The 18892-nt window shown below is 45.4% G+C and overlaps 1 protein-coding gene across 1 annotated transcript in view; it reads left to right on the forward strand.

Moving 5' to 3' along the window:
- The first annotated feature begins 2161 nt into the window (after nucleotides 1-2161).
- The window catches only part of TAF3 (TATA-box binding protein associated factor 3), a 149476-nt gene continuing 132745 nt past the window's right edge, over nucleotides 2162-18892 (forward strand). Inside the window, exon 1 of the mRNA XM_054016262.1 lies at nucleotides 2162-2434. Within this exon, the coding sequence (XP_053872237.1) occupies nucleotides 2269-2434 (166 nt within the window). The 5' untranslated portion in view covers nucleotides 2162-2268. The remainder of the gene's footprint in view (nucleotides 2435-18892) is intronic.

Below are 18892 nucleotides of genomic sequence, written 5' to 3' on the forward strand. Positions count from 1 at the left end.
TCCAGACTGCCACACGGGAATTGTAATTCAGATTCCCCGTGGTTCCTTTCTCTGTAGGTCAGGCTCTCCAGCTGAACATCTCTCAGGATGCACACTGCCTCTTCTTTCCAAGAGATGAGACCATGGTGCATCATGGGAGATGTGGTCTGATAAGGGAGCCCACCCTATAGAGAATGGGATTATAAAGCCTCTGAACCACAACTCCCATCAGACACCACAACAGCATTTCCAAATCAAAGTATTTCATGTTTGTTTTTTGCTGAAAACATGGGAATTGCTCATTTTCCAGACAGCTCTACCTGCAAATGATTCCCTAGGTGTCCCTAGGGTGACCAGATGTCCTGATTTTATAGGGACAGTCCTGATTTTGGGGTCTTTTTCTTATATAAGCTCCTATTACCCCCCGCCCCCGGCCCGATTTTTCACATTTGCTGTCTGGTCACCTTAGGTGTCCCTTTCACCTCTCCTATTCAAGATTAAGCCATTCTTTTCATATAGAATTGTTTTACTCTTTCCTCTCACTGAAGCCCCTTGATTATATTTACTGCTTCTGATTTTAGGTTTTAACCAATAAACACCAATAAAACATCACGCCAATACAAAAATATAAAATCAGTGTTTATCCAATAAATACCAAGAAAACACTGGGAATGGTTACTTGTACCTAAGATTTAATCTACCCAGACTTGTAATGCTGAGTATAAGGATATGATATCTGAAGCACACTAATTGGTCCATCTAGACCCTAATGGCATGCTTTAATATAATGCTGTTTGAAACAGTATTATGTTAAAGCACATTAGGAAACATTACAAAGATTACTCATTACAGTATAAACTTCAGTAATGAGTAATATATACAGTACACATTGATCGGATATCTACATAAAATGCAAAAATTGCTAAAAATAACCTTCCCCAAATTAAATAAATTGAACTGAAGAAAACAGAAGCCCTAATTATATTTGTTACTCTTCTCTGAACTCTCTCCAGTTTGCTAAAACAATTATGGTGATGTGGTGCCGCTGGAACTGAATACACTATCTTGGGTGCAGTTGCACTGAAACTATATGTAGCAAGTTTCAGAGTAGCAGCCGTGTTAGTCTGTATCCGCAAAAAGAACAGGAGTACTTGTGGCACCTTAAAGACTAACAAATTTATTAGAGCATAAGCTTTTGTGGGCTACTGCCCACTTCTTAAGGCAGTCCTTCAGCACTGACGACTTTAGTGATTATTACAAGTCCCATGATACTTCGTGCTTTTCTTAACCCACCAGCTCCTGATGTCAACTGAGTACCTGAAAATCTGTGCTCACTTCAGAAAAATAAAATTGGTAGCTCTCACAGTTGCAGAAAAAAGCTGGCGTGCGCCCTACAGGCCTCCAATCCATAAGGCAAATATAAACAACCCCCAAATGCCTTCTTTTTTAAAAGGCCATGATTCTGAGGACCTGACTGAAGACTTCGTTTAACGCTTGGGGTTGGTGCTACAGCTCCTCGCACCATGCTAACGTTGCACTGACATCCTCCAGTTGCACTAGCCCGTTGAACGAGGAGTACTTGTGGCACCTTAGAGACTAACAAAGTTATTTGGGCAAACTCGGGCAAACTTCGCTATCCATTGTCTTTTCCAGGGGACGCTTCTACCAGGGCTGCCGCTCCCCATGTCTCTCTCCCCTACCCCACTGTCTGATCATTCCCAAATAAAGGTTTCAGAGTAGCAGCCGTGTTAGTCTGTATCCGCAAAAAGAAGAACAGGAGTACTTGTGGCACCTTAGAGACTAACAAATTTATTAGGGCATAAGCTTGCGTGGACTACAGCCCACTTCACTTTTTCCCAAATAAAGGTATTTACTGGTATTTCCCCAGTTTAATCCCAGGCTGTTAATTCCCCTCCCCCCATGTTTCTAAACCTTTCACTTGACCCCATTTTTCTTTACCCCTTTCCCCATCCCTTCCTCCTCCCCATTGCTGCCCTCCCCAGTCCCCCTCTCTATAGTTCTGTCTCTTCCCACCAGCTCCTCTCTCCTCCAGAGCCAGGCCCGGTAGGCCCCGCTGGAGGCCAGAGCAATCGATAGACCGCCCGCCCCATCGATGCGCTCGGCGGTGGAGCGGCGCGGTCTGGTCTCGGCCGGCTGGGACTCGGCGCGACCCCAAGATGGCGGCGTTGGCGGCGGCGGGCTCCATGGCCTGCGCGTGAGCCTCCCCCCCCTCCCCCTCCCCCCGGGCCATGGCGGGCTCCGGGCCCAGGCCGCGCTGAGCCGGCCGGGATGTGCGAGAGCTACTCGCGGTGTCTGCTGCGGGTGTCGGTGGCTCAGATCTGCCAGGCGCTGGGCTGGGACTCGGTGCAAATCTCGGCCTGCGACCTCCTCACCGACGTGCTGCAGCGCTACCTGCAGGGGCTGGGCCGGGGCTGCCACCGCTACTGCGAGCTCTGTGAGTGCGGGGCCGGGGCCGGGGCCGGGGCCGCCACTGCCCGCCGTGTCACTGCGCGGGGGTGGGAGCCGTGGAAATGGGGGGGGGGCACTGCCCGCTCTGTCGGGGGGGGGATGGGAGCCAGAGAGATGGGGGGGGCACTGGCTGCCCGCTCTGTCAGTGCGGAGGGGGATGGGAGCCATAGAGATGGGGGGGGCACTGCCCGGTCTGTCAGTGCGGAGGGGGATGGGAGCCATAGAGATGGGGGGGGCACTGCCCGGTCTGTCAGTGCGGAGGGGGATGGGAGCCATAGAGATGGGGGGGCACTGCCCGGTCTGTCAGTGTGGAGGGGGATGGGAGCCATAGAGATGGGGGGGGGGGGGCACTGCCCGGTCTGTCAGTGCGGAGGGGGATGGGAGCCATAGAGATGGGGGGGGCACTGCCCGGTCTGTCAGTGCGGAGGGGGATGGGAGCCATAGAGATGGGGGGGGGCATTGCCCGCTCCGTCAGTGCGGAGGGGGATGGGAGCCATAGAGATGGTGGGCTACTGCCCGCTCTGTCAGTGTCCGGGGATGGGAGCCCTGGAGGTGGAGGAAGGGAGGCAGTGTGCGTGGGTAGGAACCATAGAGAAGGGGGGCGGGGTGTCTAGTACTGTAAGATCAGCGAATGCAGGGAGAAGATGGATGGGGTGCTGGTGGCCCAAGGCTGCTTCTGCCTGCCCTGTGAGTGTAGTGGTTGTGGGGGAGCTGTGGGGATGGGGCTGCAGCTGCCCACTCTGTGAGCGGGGGGAGGGATGGGGCGGACTGGGGTTGCCACTGCCAGCTGAGTGCTGGGGGCACAGTGCAGTTGGGGGGGCGGGGATTCCACCCTGCTGAGCTCTGGATGCAGAGTCAGTGGGGGGCTTGGGCTGCCACTGTCTGTTCAGTGAGTCTAGGGGACTGGGGAGCCATCAGCATGGTGGGGGTAGAGCTGTCACTGGTCACTCTGAATGTGGGGAGGCAAGGGGAGTGGGGGCGGGGGTTGCTACTGCAACTGCAGGGGCTCTGTGAGTGCAGAGAGGTTGGGAGCCATGGAAACTGCAGGGCTGAGGTGTCACCATAGGGTAAGCTCAGTGGATATATGGAGATTCTGGGGGCTAGAGATGCCACTGAGAGTTCTGGGTGGCACAGCTGTAGCTGAGTCTGGAGATGCTGAGTAAAGATCCATGGTTACTTAGGGGCTGGCAAAAATACTAATGGGATTTGAGGGGAGGGGATTACCACTGTTTCTTTGAGTCCAGGGTCCATTGAGATCAGGGGGCTGAGAGACCGGGAATACCGACCTAGCTGTAAGTCCAGGAGGATGTGGGGAGTGTGGCTATTGTCATGCTCCGAGTTTTTTGAATCTGAGGACTTTTGGTTGCAGGGGAGCCTGAGAACTACGTGTTTTTTGGCTACCTGCAGTGGCTGGACTGAGTCTATCAGTACTCATGAGAGGAAGTGTGAGTCTAGATTTTTTTGGGGGTGGGGGGAGAGGATTAGTGCCAGTGTAACCCATATGTACCACCAATGCAGGGACTTTAGGAGTGCAGCTGTTATACCTGTAAATTTCACATCTAAATGCTAAGATGAATGCTCCTGTATAAATATTTATGATAGGGTAGAATCTAGGAGACTAGGGAGCATTAGATTGTGGAATAAAAGAGAGGACTGGGTTACCCACAGAAGTTGGGTTGGACCTGTTGTCATTTGTCTGATCAATGTGAACTTGGGGTGGGAAAGCTGTATTATTGGGGGACAGTGATCTCCTCTCTGATGGACTAGAGTTGCCACTGAGAGAGTTCTGAGAAGTTTGAGAAGCACTAAGAGTTTGAAAACAGAATTACCCTCCAGGGCTTAGCCTGTATTTTCCACAGGTATTGTGAGATTTGTGAGGCCATAGGGGGATATATATGTATGTGATTGGGAGTTGGGGGCACTGTAATTTACCTTCTTATTTAGGCTGCATGAGGGGTCTGAAGCATTTACTGTGAATTGGGAAAAGGGCATATTTTCTTGACGAATGGATGGAGGGGAAGGGAGCATAATCTCTTGGTTACAGAGGCATATGCTGTTGCATGAGGAGTTAGACATTACATCTGTGGTATAATGTCTCTGAGGGTATGTCTACACTTACCTCCGGGTCCGGCGGCAGGCAGTCGATGTTCTGGGATCGATTTATCGTGGACGCGATAAATCAATCCCAGATCGATCCCGGAAGTGCTCGCCGTCGACGCCGGTACTCCAGCTCGGCGAAAGGAGTACGCGGCATCGACGGGGGAGCCTCCCTGCCGCGTCTGGACCCGCGGTAAGTTCGGACTAAGGTACTTCGAATTCAGCTACGTTATTAACGTAGCTGAATTTGCGTACCTTAGTCCGAAGGGGGGGGGGGAGGTTAGTGTGGACCAGGCCTTATATTCTCAACCTCACACTGATTTTTTTAATCTCAAATGTGATTGTCAAAAGCACATCCTATTACTCAACAGATCTCCTCCCTAAGTGTATTTAGACTTGGGTTTGCTTGTCACTGCCTACTCTGGAAGAATAAACTAGATTTTTTTTGTGGTTCTTGCATAATCAACAGAAGTGTTAACTAAGTTCCAGTTGTAGAGACTCTGTTGTTGATGTGTTAGCCAGAAACTAACCAGTTTGACCTTCGGATCAGTTTGATTTAGCAGGGTTGGCAGTTGTGTTTATTTGGAGGGGTGGAATCTTTGCACTTGTAAACAGAACAGATTTGATCTTCAGTAATTGAGACACAATAAACTGCATATTGTGGTTCTACTCTGAATAACAGCTGTAAAAATGGCATAATAGGGTCCACATTTTCTCAGTTAACAAGCAAAATGATGGCTTTTCTAACTGTGCTAGATTATTTTCCTTGCTTCCATTTGCTATATCACATTAAAAGACATCGATAAATACACTCAATACTTTCCTAATGTTACTTTTCTAGGTATGCAATAGCTGTAGTTGTAGATACTGTGGTTTCAAATGGGAGGGAAGCTGTATTATGAACTGGGGTGCATGGGTGGTCAGGTCTATTGGTTGGAGCAGTGGTGATCAGGCCCAGCAGTCAGAATAGAAGTCAGAGGCCAGGAACAGAATCAAGAGTCCGAGCCGGAGTCAGGAACCAAGTAAGGAAGAAGCAGGGCTGGAGTGGACTGGAGCAGGACTCAGGGACAGGAGTGATTGCAGCTGTGCGTGTAAGCACTGGGCAGCCACTAGCCTACTGCTGCTGAGCTTAAGAGAACACTTGTGATGCCTCTCAGCAAATCAGGAGTCTGATTGTTCAGGGCGTTCAGCTGCAGGTCAGCTAGCAGGCCTTGCCTCAGCTGCAGTCCCTGGTTTCTGACAAGATGATTCACAAGGCAATCTCTGGCAATTTTAAGATGATTGTTATGATTATGTGTAAAAAGAAGAACAGGAGTACTTGTGGCACCTTAGAGACTAACAAATTTATTAGAGCATAAGCTTTCGTGGACTACAGCCCACTTCTTCGGATATAGAAGTGGGCTGTAGTCCACGAAAGCTTATGCTCTAATAAATTTGTTAGTCTCTAAGGTGCCACAAGTACTCCTGTTCTTCTTTTTGCGGATACAGACTAACACGGCTGTTACTCTGAAACTTATGATTATGTGTATTACCATAGTGCCTGGAAGATCTTGTCATGGACCAGGGCCTCATTGTGCTAGGCCCTTTACACACACAAAATTAAGAGATGGTCCCTTCAACAAGGAGCTTACAATCTAAGCATAAAACAAGAGACGACTGATGGGGGAATATATGGAAATAATGAGACAACAGTGGAGATAGGCAGTACAGCCTGTTATCAGGGCTTTTGTAGGTATTATAGCAATGGAGAGTTTTGAGGAAGGATTTGAAGGTAGCTTTGCAATTGTTTATGGGGAGTGTCTCCCAAGTAGAAGGGGCAACATGGGCGAAAGCATGAAGGTGCTTGCTTGAAAATTTAACATATAGGTGATGGAGGCTGGCATCGTGTGCTGATTGGAGGCAAGCTTCAAGGGGGGGAGGGATAGCTCAGTGGTTTGAGCATTGGCCTGCTAAATCCAGGGTTGTGAGTTCAGTCTTTGAGGGGGTCACTTATGGGGTCTGGGGCAAAAATCAGTACTTGGTCCTGCTAGTGAAGGCAGGGGTTTGGACTCGATGACCTTTCGGGGTCACTTCCAGTTCTATGAGATAGGTATAGCTCCAAAAAAAAAAAAAAAAAAGCTCAATAGTGAATGAGATGATAGGGTGGGGATTGACTGTAAAGGGCCTTGAAGCAAAGACAAGCAGCTTATTTTTGTGATAATAGAAAAGGGGGGGCCAGTGGAGAGTTTCAAAGAGAGAGATGACACGGAGAGAGCAATGGGCTAGGAAAATGATCATTGCAGAAGCATTCTGAATGGATACGAGCGAGGAAAGATTCCATTTGTCAAGGCTAGAGAGAGGTGTTGCAGTAATCAAGATACAAGATGGGACTTTGTATAAGAGTTTGATGGATAAGTAAGGCTGTATCTTAAAGATGTTATGCAGAAAGAATTGGCAAGATTTAGACAAAACCTAAACATGAGGACGGAAAGAGAGGCCTGAATCAAAGATGGCATAGAGGCTGCAGACATCATGTGCTCCATACTGTGAAAAATTTTGAGAACCCTATTAAAAAAAAACCAAAAAAACCCCTTTTCATATAAATAGGGCTTCTTATTCTAGGTTTTAAGTGATAAAACGCCCTCAATACAAAAATACAGTAAATAAAATAAAAATTGGTGTTTATCCGATAAACACTGGAAGAATACTGAAAACAGTTACTCAGTCATCTTGAAGTCACCCTTTTCCCACTGCTATTTGTTTAAATAGGTGATGTCCCTGCTCCCTAATTTGTATCTAAGGGCTCATCTACAAGAAGCAGTAATGTGGATTGGGAGAGTGTGATTTCTAAAGCACGCTAACGTGTTGCATTTTAATTCATCCATGTAGACCCTGTTGGTGCTCACTAAAGGTTCCCTAGTTGGCTATAAGGTAGTGCTGTTTGAAGCAGTACTGTGTGTATATACAAAGAGAGAGCGCCCCCAAACCGTTTATATAGGTCAGGGGTCGGCAACCTTTCAGAAGTGGTGTGCCGAGTCTTCATTTATTCACTCTAATTTAAGGTTTTGCGTGCCAGTAATACATTTTAACGTTTTTAGAAGGTCTCTTTCTATAAGTCTATAATATATAACTAAACTATTGTTGTATGTAAAATAAATAAGGTTTTTAAAATGTTTAAGAAGCTTCATTTAAAATTAAATTAAAATGCAGAGACCCCCCCAGACAGGTGGCCAGGACCTGGGCAGTGTGAGTGCCACTGAAAATCAGCTCGCTTGCCGCAGATTGCCTACCCCTGATAATATATGTTTATATAGAATTCAAAAATAGCTAAAAATACCACCCCTGGAAAACATAAGCCCTCCATGTAAATTTAAAAGTTTAAAAAAAATATTGGGCCATTATGACAATGAAATTAACAGAAATATAGAAAAATGACAGTGTGTCAAGATGCCACATGCTTCTGAGATTGTGGAAAAAAGTGTGTGGTTTTACATTATATGTGAAAAATAATGTTCACCTCACCTGGAAGTCCATAGGAATAAAATACACAGTGAATGAGATATGGGTGCCTATGATGCGCTGCTTCATTTGCTGTGCCCCCTAACTAAATTTTCTGCGGCCCAGCTATGTTAGCTCTGCATATGTGTACATCGTGGCCTGCTATAGCTGGGTACTTTTCCCATTCAGCAAGGGATTTCAGTTTAAATGTACTGTGCATGGGCAGAGTGCTTTTTTCTATGTCGTAACTTAAACCTTAAATGGCTTTAATTTTTCTGTTACACTGTTAAAAAAAATAAATCAGGAGAGATTTAATTGGTATCAGTAGAGTTATTGTGGGTTTACTCCAGTGTGACAGAGTAGAATGTGGCCCAAACCCTGTGATGTGTGAGCTAGAATAAGTTGTGTGTGTCAGAGAGTGGCTGGTCTTTTTAAGGGGTGTTGGGTCCTAGCCTCACCTGTGACAAACTTAACTCATTTCTCCAGGTGAGGGAATGAGTAATACCACATGACAGGAGGGTTGTGTGGCTAACCCAGGTCTTGGGGGTAGATGCCGAAGGCCAGAAGACTGAGGGGAGAAGAAGCCTTGGGTCATCTCCAGAGACAGAGAAGATTCCAGGAAGCCTTGAGAGTTGCTGCTTAGTAAAGACCATTGAGAGATGCTCAGGAAGGGCTATTTAGCTGGAGTAAAATGAAACTTGAGGTGAGAAGGCAGACTCTCAAGAAGCAGGGTCTGGGCCCAGTTTGAAACTGAGGTGAAGATACTGTTTGATGCTTGATAAAGACAGTGGTACCCTGGAAGGGATAGGATTCTAGAGAGACGTGCAGAGGGCCAGGTCGTTAAGACAGGAGCAAATTCTGGCTAGAGAGGCTGGCGTGTGGAGAACAAGTTGGCTAAAGTAAAGCCCCAGCTGGAAGTTTTATTTTCCTTTTGAACTCTGTTAATAAACCAGACACTGAGAAGGGTTATTTTTGGACATGTGAAAGCCTTTGCAAGTACTTGAGGTGCTCAGAAGGGGAAACCGAGGCAGTGGAGAGTGTGAGATCAGGCTGGGTAAGACAGCATAGTGGCAGTTTAATAAATGAGGGCAATTTTGAGTATTTGTTGTTAAAACAAATAGTGTAATGTGGTGTTAAGCCAGCTGCTTCAGGTTGTCAGTGAATCATCTGTAGAAGGAGTTGGTTTTCAGTACTCTTTTCTCACAGAAAGAAGAACAGGAGTACTTGTGGCACCTTAGAGACTAACAAATTTATTAGAGCATAAGCTTTCGTGGACTACAGCCCACTTCTTCGGATGCATATAGAATGGAACATATAATGAGGATATATATATACACACATACAGAGGTTCAGCAGTGTACACAATGACCAGATATGTTATTGGGTGGATTTTTACCTTCTTTTGAAATATGTTCATGCTGGAGCCAGGATACCAGATGAACAGGAATTTATTAGTTTGATCTAAAGTGATCATTCCCATGTTCTTAAGATTGCATTTTTTTTTTTTGCAGAAGTGAATGACTTGTATTAAAAATGCATGGGAAATGCAACCTGATAGGCACATCTTGATACATAGAAGTGAGAAATCCTAAAATTATTAGATCTTGAAAAATATGGCCACATGTTATATACTCTTGGTGAACTGGACCAGAAAAGATTGCTCTGCTGTTGATGTACCTCCTCTTAGCTCTGGTCTTCACTACAAACGTACGTTGGTAACGCAACGTTGGTTCACCCCTGAGCGAAGTAGTTATACTTATTTAACCCCCGGTGTAGAAAGTGCTGTGTCGATGGGAGGGACGATGGGTAGGTGGAGTACCTATGCCAGTGATCCCCAACCTTTTCCTTAAGGCGGCCGCCGGACAAGCAGCCGCCGAAATGCTGCCGTGAAGCGGCAACGTCAAGAGACTTCGCCGCCGAAATTTGGTGATATTTCGGCGGTAGCGCTTCTTGACGTTGCCGCTTATCAGCAGCATTTTGGCGGCTGCTTTTCCGGCGGCCAGTAGGTGGGCACACATGGATGCCCTGGCAGGCACCATGGCGTCCGCGGGCACCACGTTGGGGACCCCTGACCTACGCCGACGGGAGAAACTCTTCTATTGGCATAGGTAAAATCTTCACTAACCGCTATACCGGCGTAGCTGCAGCGTTGTAAGTGTAGACAAGCCCTTACTAAATAAATAGCTTTGAACGTCCTTAAACCTCCCAGATTTTGTTACTTTCAGGACATCTAATTTCTTACTGGCTGCCAGTAAGAGAGACCATTCTTCTACTTGACATTCATCAGTCGCCATGAAATGGAGCAGACTTCTAGTAGCAATGATAATGTAGAGGAGGTCGTATCTATATAAAGCCCAATCTATGGCGTTATGATTGTTTTTCATTTGTTTAGCTACACTGATACAGTTCCCCAGTGTATATGCCCTGAATGGCTGCGACTTTCCCCAGTAAATTACTAGTATGAATTGCACCAGCAAAAGCCCCATTTTGCACTGTCTACTATATCAGTGTAGTTATACTGATGCAAATACTTGACTCTAGACAAGCTTTTTGGTATTTCTAATGCACTAATCTCTATAGTATCTAGGGGTCAGTGCAGAGGAAGCAGTACATGTAAGAATGGAGAAGTACATTTCCAAGTTATTTCACCAGTAGGAACAATAATTACCTGTGGGAAAACTGATGGACGGCAACATTAGGTAACTTGCCCAGACACACTAGGTAAAGCCTGGAAAAGAAGCTCCGATTCCGAATTCCATGTTTTAACTATTAGAAAAGTGGACCTCCACGATGGCAATATTTATCTTAACAGTTGTGTGTAGAAGAATGCTGTGCATCAGCAGGAAGCTACAATCTCCCTTGCAGGATTTGTGTAGGCATATTATATGTAGTAGCTCTAGGTGGATGGAGAACAGTATGCGAATGATATATAGTGTGTATTATTGATATCTGATCTATATTATGTACTATGTATTGTGGTTTGCAGTATATGTAGCCACTCATTAATAATTTTCCTATGTCTTTTTGGCTACAAATTATTGAGCAGCTATTGCTCATTGTAATAAGCTTCGAATGAATCTAAAAGCTTTCTGCATTTATCAGTTATTCAAAACTTTGCCAAATTTTAACCATTTCAGGTTAACATTTTCTATACTTGTTCATTGCCTCAGGCTGAATTTTTGGGGAAGTTTCAGCAGTAACAGTACACATTACTGAAAATTACATTAGGGAAATACAGGTTGTTTTTTCCAGTGTTGAAATATTTTCCTAACTGTATTTTGAAGAGCTCTAAAACTTTAAGGGTTTGGAGCAGAAATTTAAAATTTGGCAGACAATTTGGTCCTGGCATCAGAGAAGTTCTTTTTGCTGCTTCCATAAAATTGCATCCAGATTGGCTGAGTACTATAAGCCTCTGAAAATTGCCATTCTCCTTTTCTCCATCCCAGGCACAGAGCCTGTTGGTTGCTTTGAAGTGACAACGGTATCTGTTACTTCACTCTTCCCCAACTCTGTTGGATTCTCCTTCCTTGTGAACACTCATGGGAAAATTGACCATTAGAGCTATAGCTATATAATTATACCACTGTAGCTAGGCTGGTGGGGACACTCTTTTCTGGCATAAAAGTGACTTCTGGTGTAATTACTCTGCTTCCATACAATTATACTGTACCATTGTAGTGCTGCTGTCAATTTTCCCACATAGACAAGCCCTTAAATCCCTTTCTCTACTGCCCAAACAGCAACAGACTGAACTTGACATAATTCTTGTTGGTTCTGCTGTTCCTCTCCAGTTCAGCCAAGGCACTCAAGTTTAAGCATGTGAGTAGTCTCATTGACTTAAAAAGTACCTAGCTAAATCAGGCCTAGAGTCCTAGGAAGAAGCACCCTCTCTGCCCTCTGTGATAGCTGTCTTTTTACATTTTCGATCCATATCAGAGGGGTAGCCGTGTTAGTCTGAATCTGTAAAAAGCAACAGAGGGTCCTGTGGCACCTTTAAGACTAACAGAAGTATTGGGAGCATAAGCTTTCGTGGGTAAGAACCTCACTTCTTCAGATGCAAGTCATCTGAAGAAGTGAGGTTCTTACCCACGAAAGCTTATGCTCCCAATAGTTCTGTTAGTCTTAAAGGTGCCACAGGACCCTCTGTTGCTTTTTACATTTTTGATGTAACTGATGTTGGTCACCCCAATTTCGAGGATGACAATGACAAGCATAGTTTGTACTAATGGGTCTTTGAGTGACTCTGTAAATCAATTGGGAAGAACAACGTTTACTGCTGTGGCCACAGAGCCCTTTGCCTCGTTGTGTTGATTGAGCTGCATGTTGTTTCCATGCCTGGTGCTATGCTTCCAGATGCTCCACACAGTGCTTCTCAAAGTCGTGGACATCCACCCATATGGCGTGGCACCATGCAATCTGATCAATCGCCAGTTGCTCAAAGATTGAGTCAGAAATGTTCGTTTTGCTCCGATTTTCTTTCAGAGTGTCTTCTAAGCATTTCATCTGCGCTTCATGCTTACAATTGCTGGACTTTAATTCAGAATATAAGACTTGTTTTCATAAATGGGTCTCTGGCATTCAAATTATGTGGCCAGTCCATCTCAGTTAGGTGCAGATCAACTCGATGCTGACCGAACTAGCTTTCACCTGGACTTCAGTGTTGGAAACCCAGTCCTGTTGTTTGATGCCCAGCAAGTGACATAAGTGGCACAAATGGAAGCTGTGAAGCTTTGTAATGTGTCATTGATAACAGTTCCATGTTTTGCAGCTGTCAAGCAGTGTTGTGAGGACAACAGCATTATGAATTTTGATTTTTGTCTGTTGTCAGATTCTATGTTGCTTCCAGATTTGGTGATAAAGGCAACCATATGCAGTGCCGGCTTTCTTAATTCGCCCATCCACTTTCTGGTCAATTTTTGCTTCGTTGTTCAACATGCTGCCAAGATAAGTAAACTGTGTGATGGCTGGGAGTACAATACCTCCCAGGCTTATTGACAGGTCTTGGTAAAGTTGTTGAGGAGCTGGCTGATACATATGATTGGTTTTTGTTCAGCTGATGGTGAAGCCAAAGTTAGGAGCTGTTGCAACAGAGTGGTTTGTAAGATCTTATAGTTCTACTTATAGTTCTTCATCAAGGCACAGTCAGCAGCAAAGAGCAGTTCCTGGATCAATGCTTCCACAACCTTGGTGTTCGCATGTAGGTGGGAAAGAAAAAAGAGCTTACCAGTGTGGAAGTGTATAAAGATGCAATTTGAAGCACCACGAAGGGCTTCCTCTAGCATCTCAGCAAAGAATAGACCAAAAAAGCTAGGTGCAAAGTCACATCCCTGCTTCATCCCATTTGTGATTGGAAATGGGTCTGTTAGTTTACCATCAGCACTAACTCTTCCAGCTGTGCCTTCATGGAATTGTCGAATGATGTTAATAAATTTGCCCGGACACCCAAATTTAGCGAGCCCTTGCCAGAGGACAGCATGGTTGACTGTATCAAATACCTTAGTTAGGCTGAGAAACATGATGTACAAAGGTTGGTGCTGTTTGTGACATTTTTCCTGTAATGGTTGAATCATGAAAATTATGTCACCAGTGTTCCGCTGAGCACAAAAAGCTGCACTGTGACTCAGATAGAACATTAGCAACGATTTGGGTCAGGAGTTGGTTCAAAAGGATCCATTCACGAATCTTGCCGGCCACAGAGAGCAAAGAGATACCGTTGTAATTACCACAGTGGCTGTTTGGGGCTTTATGCTTCTAAATAGTGATGATATTGGCATCTTTCAGTTGTTGTGGTATAATTTCTTGAAGTCAGACATGTAAAATATATTCAGAGAGCTTGTCAATCAGAAGATTTCATCTGTGTTTGAAAACCTCAGCTGGACTGGCATTGGGATCAGGGGATTTATTATTTTTCGTTACTTGAACAGCCTTCAACACCTCGGCCTGTGCAGGTGGATCTGCAAGTGCAGTAGATGTGACCAGTTTACAGGTATTATCCAGCGACTCATCAGAAACAGGTGAATGATTAAGTAGTTCACTAAAATATTCATACCACGATTGGTGGACAGCAGAACGATCTGTGATGAGAAATTCACTATCAGCACTTGTTAGTGATGCCGGGAGGTGGGGTAGGGCCATACACTGCTTTAACTACATCATAGAAATCTTTGGAATCATGTTGATCAGGAAGGGCCTGTAGTTCCTCTGCTTTACAGTCAAACCACATATTTTGCATCTGGTAGAGTTTGTGTTGGTGCATTCTGCAACCTACCCTATATCTGAGCTTTTTTGACCCAGAGAGTGGATCATCTAAGAGCGTGGAATAGGCTTGCTGATTGGCATCAAGAAGAGTCAATATTTCAGAATTATGGTTGTCGAACTATTCTGCATGATGGCATTTTCTATACCCAGCACAATCCATAATGGTGTTATAGATGGTGTCACACAGGGATACCCATTTGGCAGATAAAACAGTAGTTAGCTGTGTTGAAAATTGTTTGACAATTGACCTATCATTCAGCCAGGCAATATTTACATGCTTAAATGATGGGTTTTTACTCATTTTCAACCAAACAAAGAGGCAAAGCTGTGATTGAACAAGATGGTGGTTAGTCCAACAATCAGCTCTGCATAATATCTGAGTTATGTGCACATCTCGGACGTCCCGCTATCCGACCAACACGTAGTCAATCAGATGCCAGTGACAAGAGTGAGGATGCGTCCAGATCATTTTGTAGTTGTTGGGAAGTCGGAAGTGTTTATAATAACTAGAGGGTGCTCAGCGCATGTCGTCAGCAGAAGTAGGCCATTGTTGTTCATCTTGCTGACGCCATGTTTGCCAAGTACACCACACAATGTAGCATCATCACGGCCAACGTGAGCATTAATTAAAGTCACCTAAAATAATCACCTTGTCTTCAAGGGGAGTCAATTGAATCAGGGTCATTTAGTTCAGAATAAAATTCCTCCTTACCCTCATCAGAGTTGGTCATTGTCCATGCGTTAAGCTATGATCAGTGAAACGTAACGTCCACCTCTCAGGGATAGTCGGAGCTTCAACAATCTGTCATTTATACCGATGGGCAGACTGTCCAGACTAAAGATGAGATTCTTTCTGATAGCAAAGCCGACTCCTGGGTCATGCGGCTCATTTTATGGGCATCCCTTCCCTAAGCAAGTGTACCCAGCACTCTCCTCAGTCAGTTGACCCTCTTCAGCAAGTTGCATATTGCTTAGCGCCACAATGTCAATATGATATTTTTCAAGTTCTTGAGCTACCAGAACAGTTCACCTGACAGGACAATCAGTTTGGTTTGGATGATCAAGGAGTGTGTGGACATTCCTTGTTGCAATATTGAGACAAAAAGAAACCTTTTGGGGTTTGCTTGAATTTTGACCACATGATAGAACAACAACACCCTCAGATGTGGCAAGCTGGTCAGGACTGTCTGGAATGAGCAGTTTTTAGGGCACCTTGACTAGCCCCCTTCTCGGATTGAGTTTGACTGCGCTGTCACGGAATAAAGCAGCAGAGTTGATCAAGATGCTGCTGAACTATGGTGTCACTCCAGGTCAACGCAGAGCAACCAAAGTCTTGACCCACCCGTGTGTAGGTTCCTGACTGACCCCCAGCAATGTCCAGCACCTGGCACTTTAGCCGTGACTACCTCTCTTCCGCTTTATCCATTAGATGTTGGCACTTTTTGCTCAGTAAATCATTTAGTAAAGTTACATCTACCTTTCCCTACTTGACATTAACATGTTTCTTGTCTGAAGAGTGAATAAAAAATGGCATTGTAAGATTTCGTGTTTATTGTGTCAATAATTTGCTAGGTCAGATTTGCTCAGGAAACAAGTAAAAAGATGTTTTTCTTCCTGTCAGGCTCAGTAAACTCTGCCTGGGAACTTAAAGCTGAGCAAATGGAGGTCGTGGTGGTTGTCTGCTTGTATTACAGTAGCATTTAAAGGCTTCAGCGGAGATTAGAGTCCCATTGTGTTAGGCACATAGACCTTGTCCTAAAGAGCTTTCATTCCGAATAAACAAGACAAAAGATGAGAGAGAAAAAAACCCAATACATCCATTTTATAGATGGGGAAAGCTGGAACACAGAGATTATTTGAAACAGGAGTAAAAAGTCATTTAAAAACAAAATAACCCCCCCCCCCACACCAAACCAATATTTACATTACCACCCGTAGTAGCTATGATTCTGAATATACCTGATAAGCATATTTTTTCAGTGAGAAAGTGCTAGTTTTATATAGTAACTTCGAAGAGAATTGCACTTTAAGATCATTTATGAACATTTCTGTAGATAACATTATTGTAATTATGGATGTGCTTGTTAACAAAAAATTTGAAAGGTACACCTGCGACCCGATATAACGCGGTAAAGCAGAACTCCGGGGGGGGGGGGGGGGCGGGGCTGCGCTGCGCACTCCGGCGGATCAAAGCAAGTTCGATATAATGTGGTTTCACCTATAACGCAGTAAGATTTTTTTGGCTCCCGAGGACAGAGTTATATCGGGTAGAGGTGTACATTAAACCTCATGCTTTGGTGTTTGATAGTTGACTATTAGAGATTATCTTGAGACCTATAATGAGAGGCAGACTATCCCACACCTGCCTACTGCATAGTTCTTACACATTCTTTTGAAGCATCTGGTGCTGGCTACTAAGACAGGATGCTGGATGAGATGGACTTAGGAATTGCCATACTGGATCAGATCCAATGTTCCTATCAGTATGTGGACCAGTCAGTGTTACCGAGATGTTAATGAAAGAGATTAGTATACATTCTAGCACCATTTTGAAGGGTACTGTCCTTTATTTTTTAATTTCATAAGTGAAATAAGGGGCATGCCGGGTTAATGCTTGTGGGAGAATTCTAGAGGCAAAACACAATAAATATTGGAAGTGGAGTTAGTGAGTCAGTAGGTGGTAGGTGTGACGGGTTGGATCACAGAACCCTCCTTGGGAGCTGCCACCCGATGTACCAAGACTACCTCTGCTCCTGCTTTCCCTGCCAGCTCAGGACTCCAGCACCCTGTCTTGCTGAGCCAGACACTCCCATCTGATCCAACAAAAACCCAAGGTCTGAATTACTTGCCCCAAAGCTGCAGGTTTACCTGAAAGCAGCTAACAGAAGTGTTCCTGTCTTTAACACTCAGATGTCCAACTCCCAATGGGGTCTAAACCCAAATAAATCTGTTTTACCCTGTATAAAGCTTATGCAGGGTAAACTCATAAATTGTTTGCCCTCTATAACATTGATAGAGAGATATGCACGGCTGTTTTCTCCCCCAGGTATTAATACATACTCTGGGTCAATTAATAAGTAAAAAGTGATTTTATTAAATACAGAAAGTAGGATTTAAGTGATTCCAAGTAGAAACAGACAGAACAAAGTAAGTCGCCAAGCAAAATAAAATAAAATGCGCAAATCTATGTCTAATCAAACTGAATACAGATAAGATCCTCACCAGTTCCAGAATGTTCCCTTTTACAGACTAATCTCCTTTTAGCCTGGGTCCAGCAATCACTCACACCCCTTGCACACTGTCCTTTGTTCCAGTTTCTTTCAAGTATCCTGAGGGGTGGAAAGGCTCTCTTTAGCCAGCTGAAGACAAAATGGAGGGGGTCTCCCATGGGCTTAAATAGACTTTCTTTTTGTGGGTGGAGACCTCTTCCCCTCTCCTATGCAAAGTCCAACTCCAAGATGGAGTTTTGGAATCACCTGGGCAAGTCACATATCCATGCATGACTCTCAGTTTCTTACCAGATAGGCAGCCATGGGTCACATGTTGGACTAGGTGACCTCCTGAGGTCCCTTCCAACCCTGATATTCTATGATTCTACCTCCAGCTTTAAGCGGTCAGCATTTGGCAGATGATTAGTGGCTGTCTCCCTGGCTCACTCCTGAAGGGGTCTCCAGGGCCTAGCACTTCCGAACCAAGGTATCAGTTCTGCTCCTGGTTCTTTGCACATGGATTGCTCCTGCACATGTGCAGAGCCCCAGTAGTTCACATTGGTGGAACTAGCCCAGGATTGCCCAGTTAAAATGCAGGGGTGTGATGGGGGCTATAGAACCATCCCAGTCTGGAAAGAGGCTTCCTGATGCACCTGTACTGGCTGCCAGGCCTGGATGCAGGATTTAAAATGGAGGCAGCCCAGCATTTGGGGGAGGAGGGGAGAAGGGCTGTTGGGCTGCTCCACGGGTGAGCTGGCAGCTCTGACTGGAGACAGGCCCAGAGGAGCTGCAGCCTGTCTGAACCCCTGACTGAGGGGAGCAGTGGACCGGCCGCTGAGCTGTGGATTGGCTGAGGCCCAGGGGCCTGTGATTAGACAGGAGGACAGTCTAGAGCCGCAGATGTGCACCTGTAATGATCTGGCAGTCAGCTGAGCCCAGCAGTGTTGAAGGTTTGGTTGTTCACACATATCTGTTAGACCTTGGTAAAGGCCTCTTTGGCTCCAGAAGGGGTTGGACTCTGTCAAGTGGCCTGGCCAGAGGAGACCAAAGGACAGTGGGGAAACTGAGGCAGGGTTGCTGCATCTCTACCTCCAGCCACAAGGAGGCAGGCTGGAGGAGCTGGTTAATGACGCTAGGCTAGGGCAAGGTCTCCCCGAGACAGAGAGAAGGGCTTCTTCAGCTTAAATAAGTAAATAGAGTTTGACAACTACTTCTAGCCCTGCCGTCTGGTGCGGTGCCTGAGGAGGCTGGCTTGGAAACACTAGCACATGGTAGATTCTGATGGGGGATTGGTACTGTGCTCAGAGAGAGAGAGTCCAGTTAATCTGTCAGGGTGAAATTCACCCCATGTGGAGGCCAGCACTTAGATCGCCCTCATTGATGGCTAGGGTGGGGTATTGTTC

This window comes from Malaclemys terrapin, chromosome 1, assembly GCF_027887155.1.
Source record: "Malaclemys terrapin pileata isolate rMalTer1 chromosome 1, rMalTer1.hap1, whole genome shotgun sequence".
Lineage (NCBI taxonomy): Eukaryota > Metazoa > Chordata > Testudines > Emydidae > Malaclemys > Malaclemys terrapin.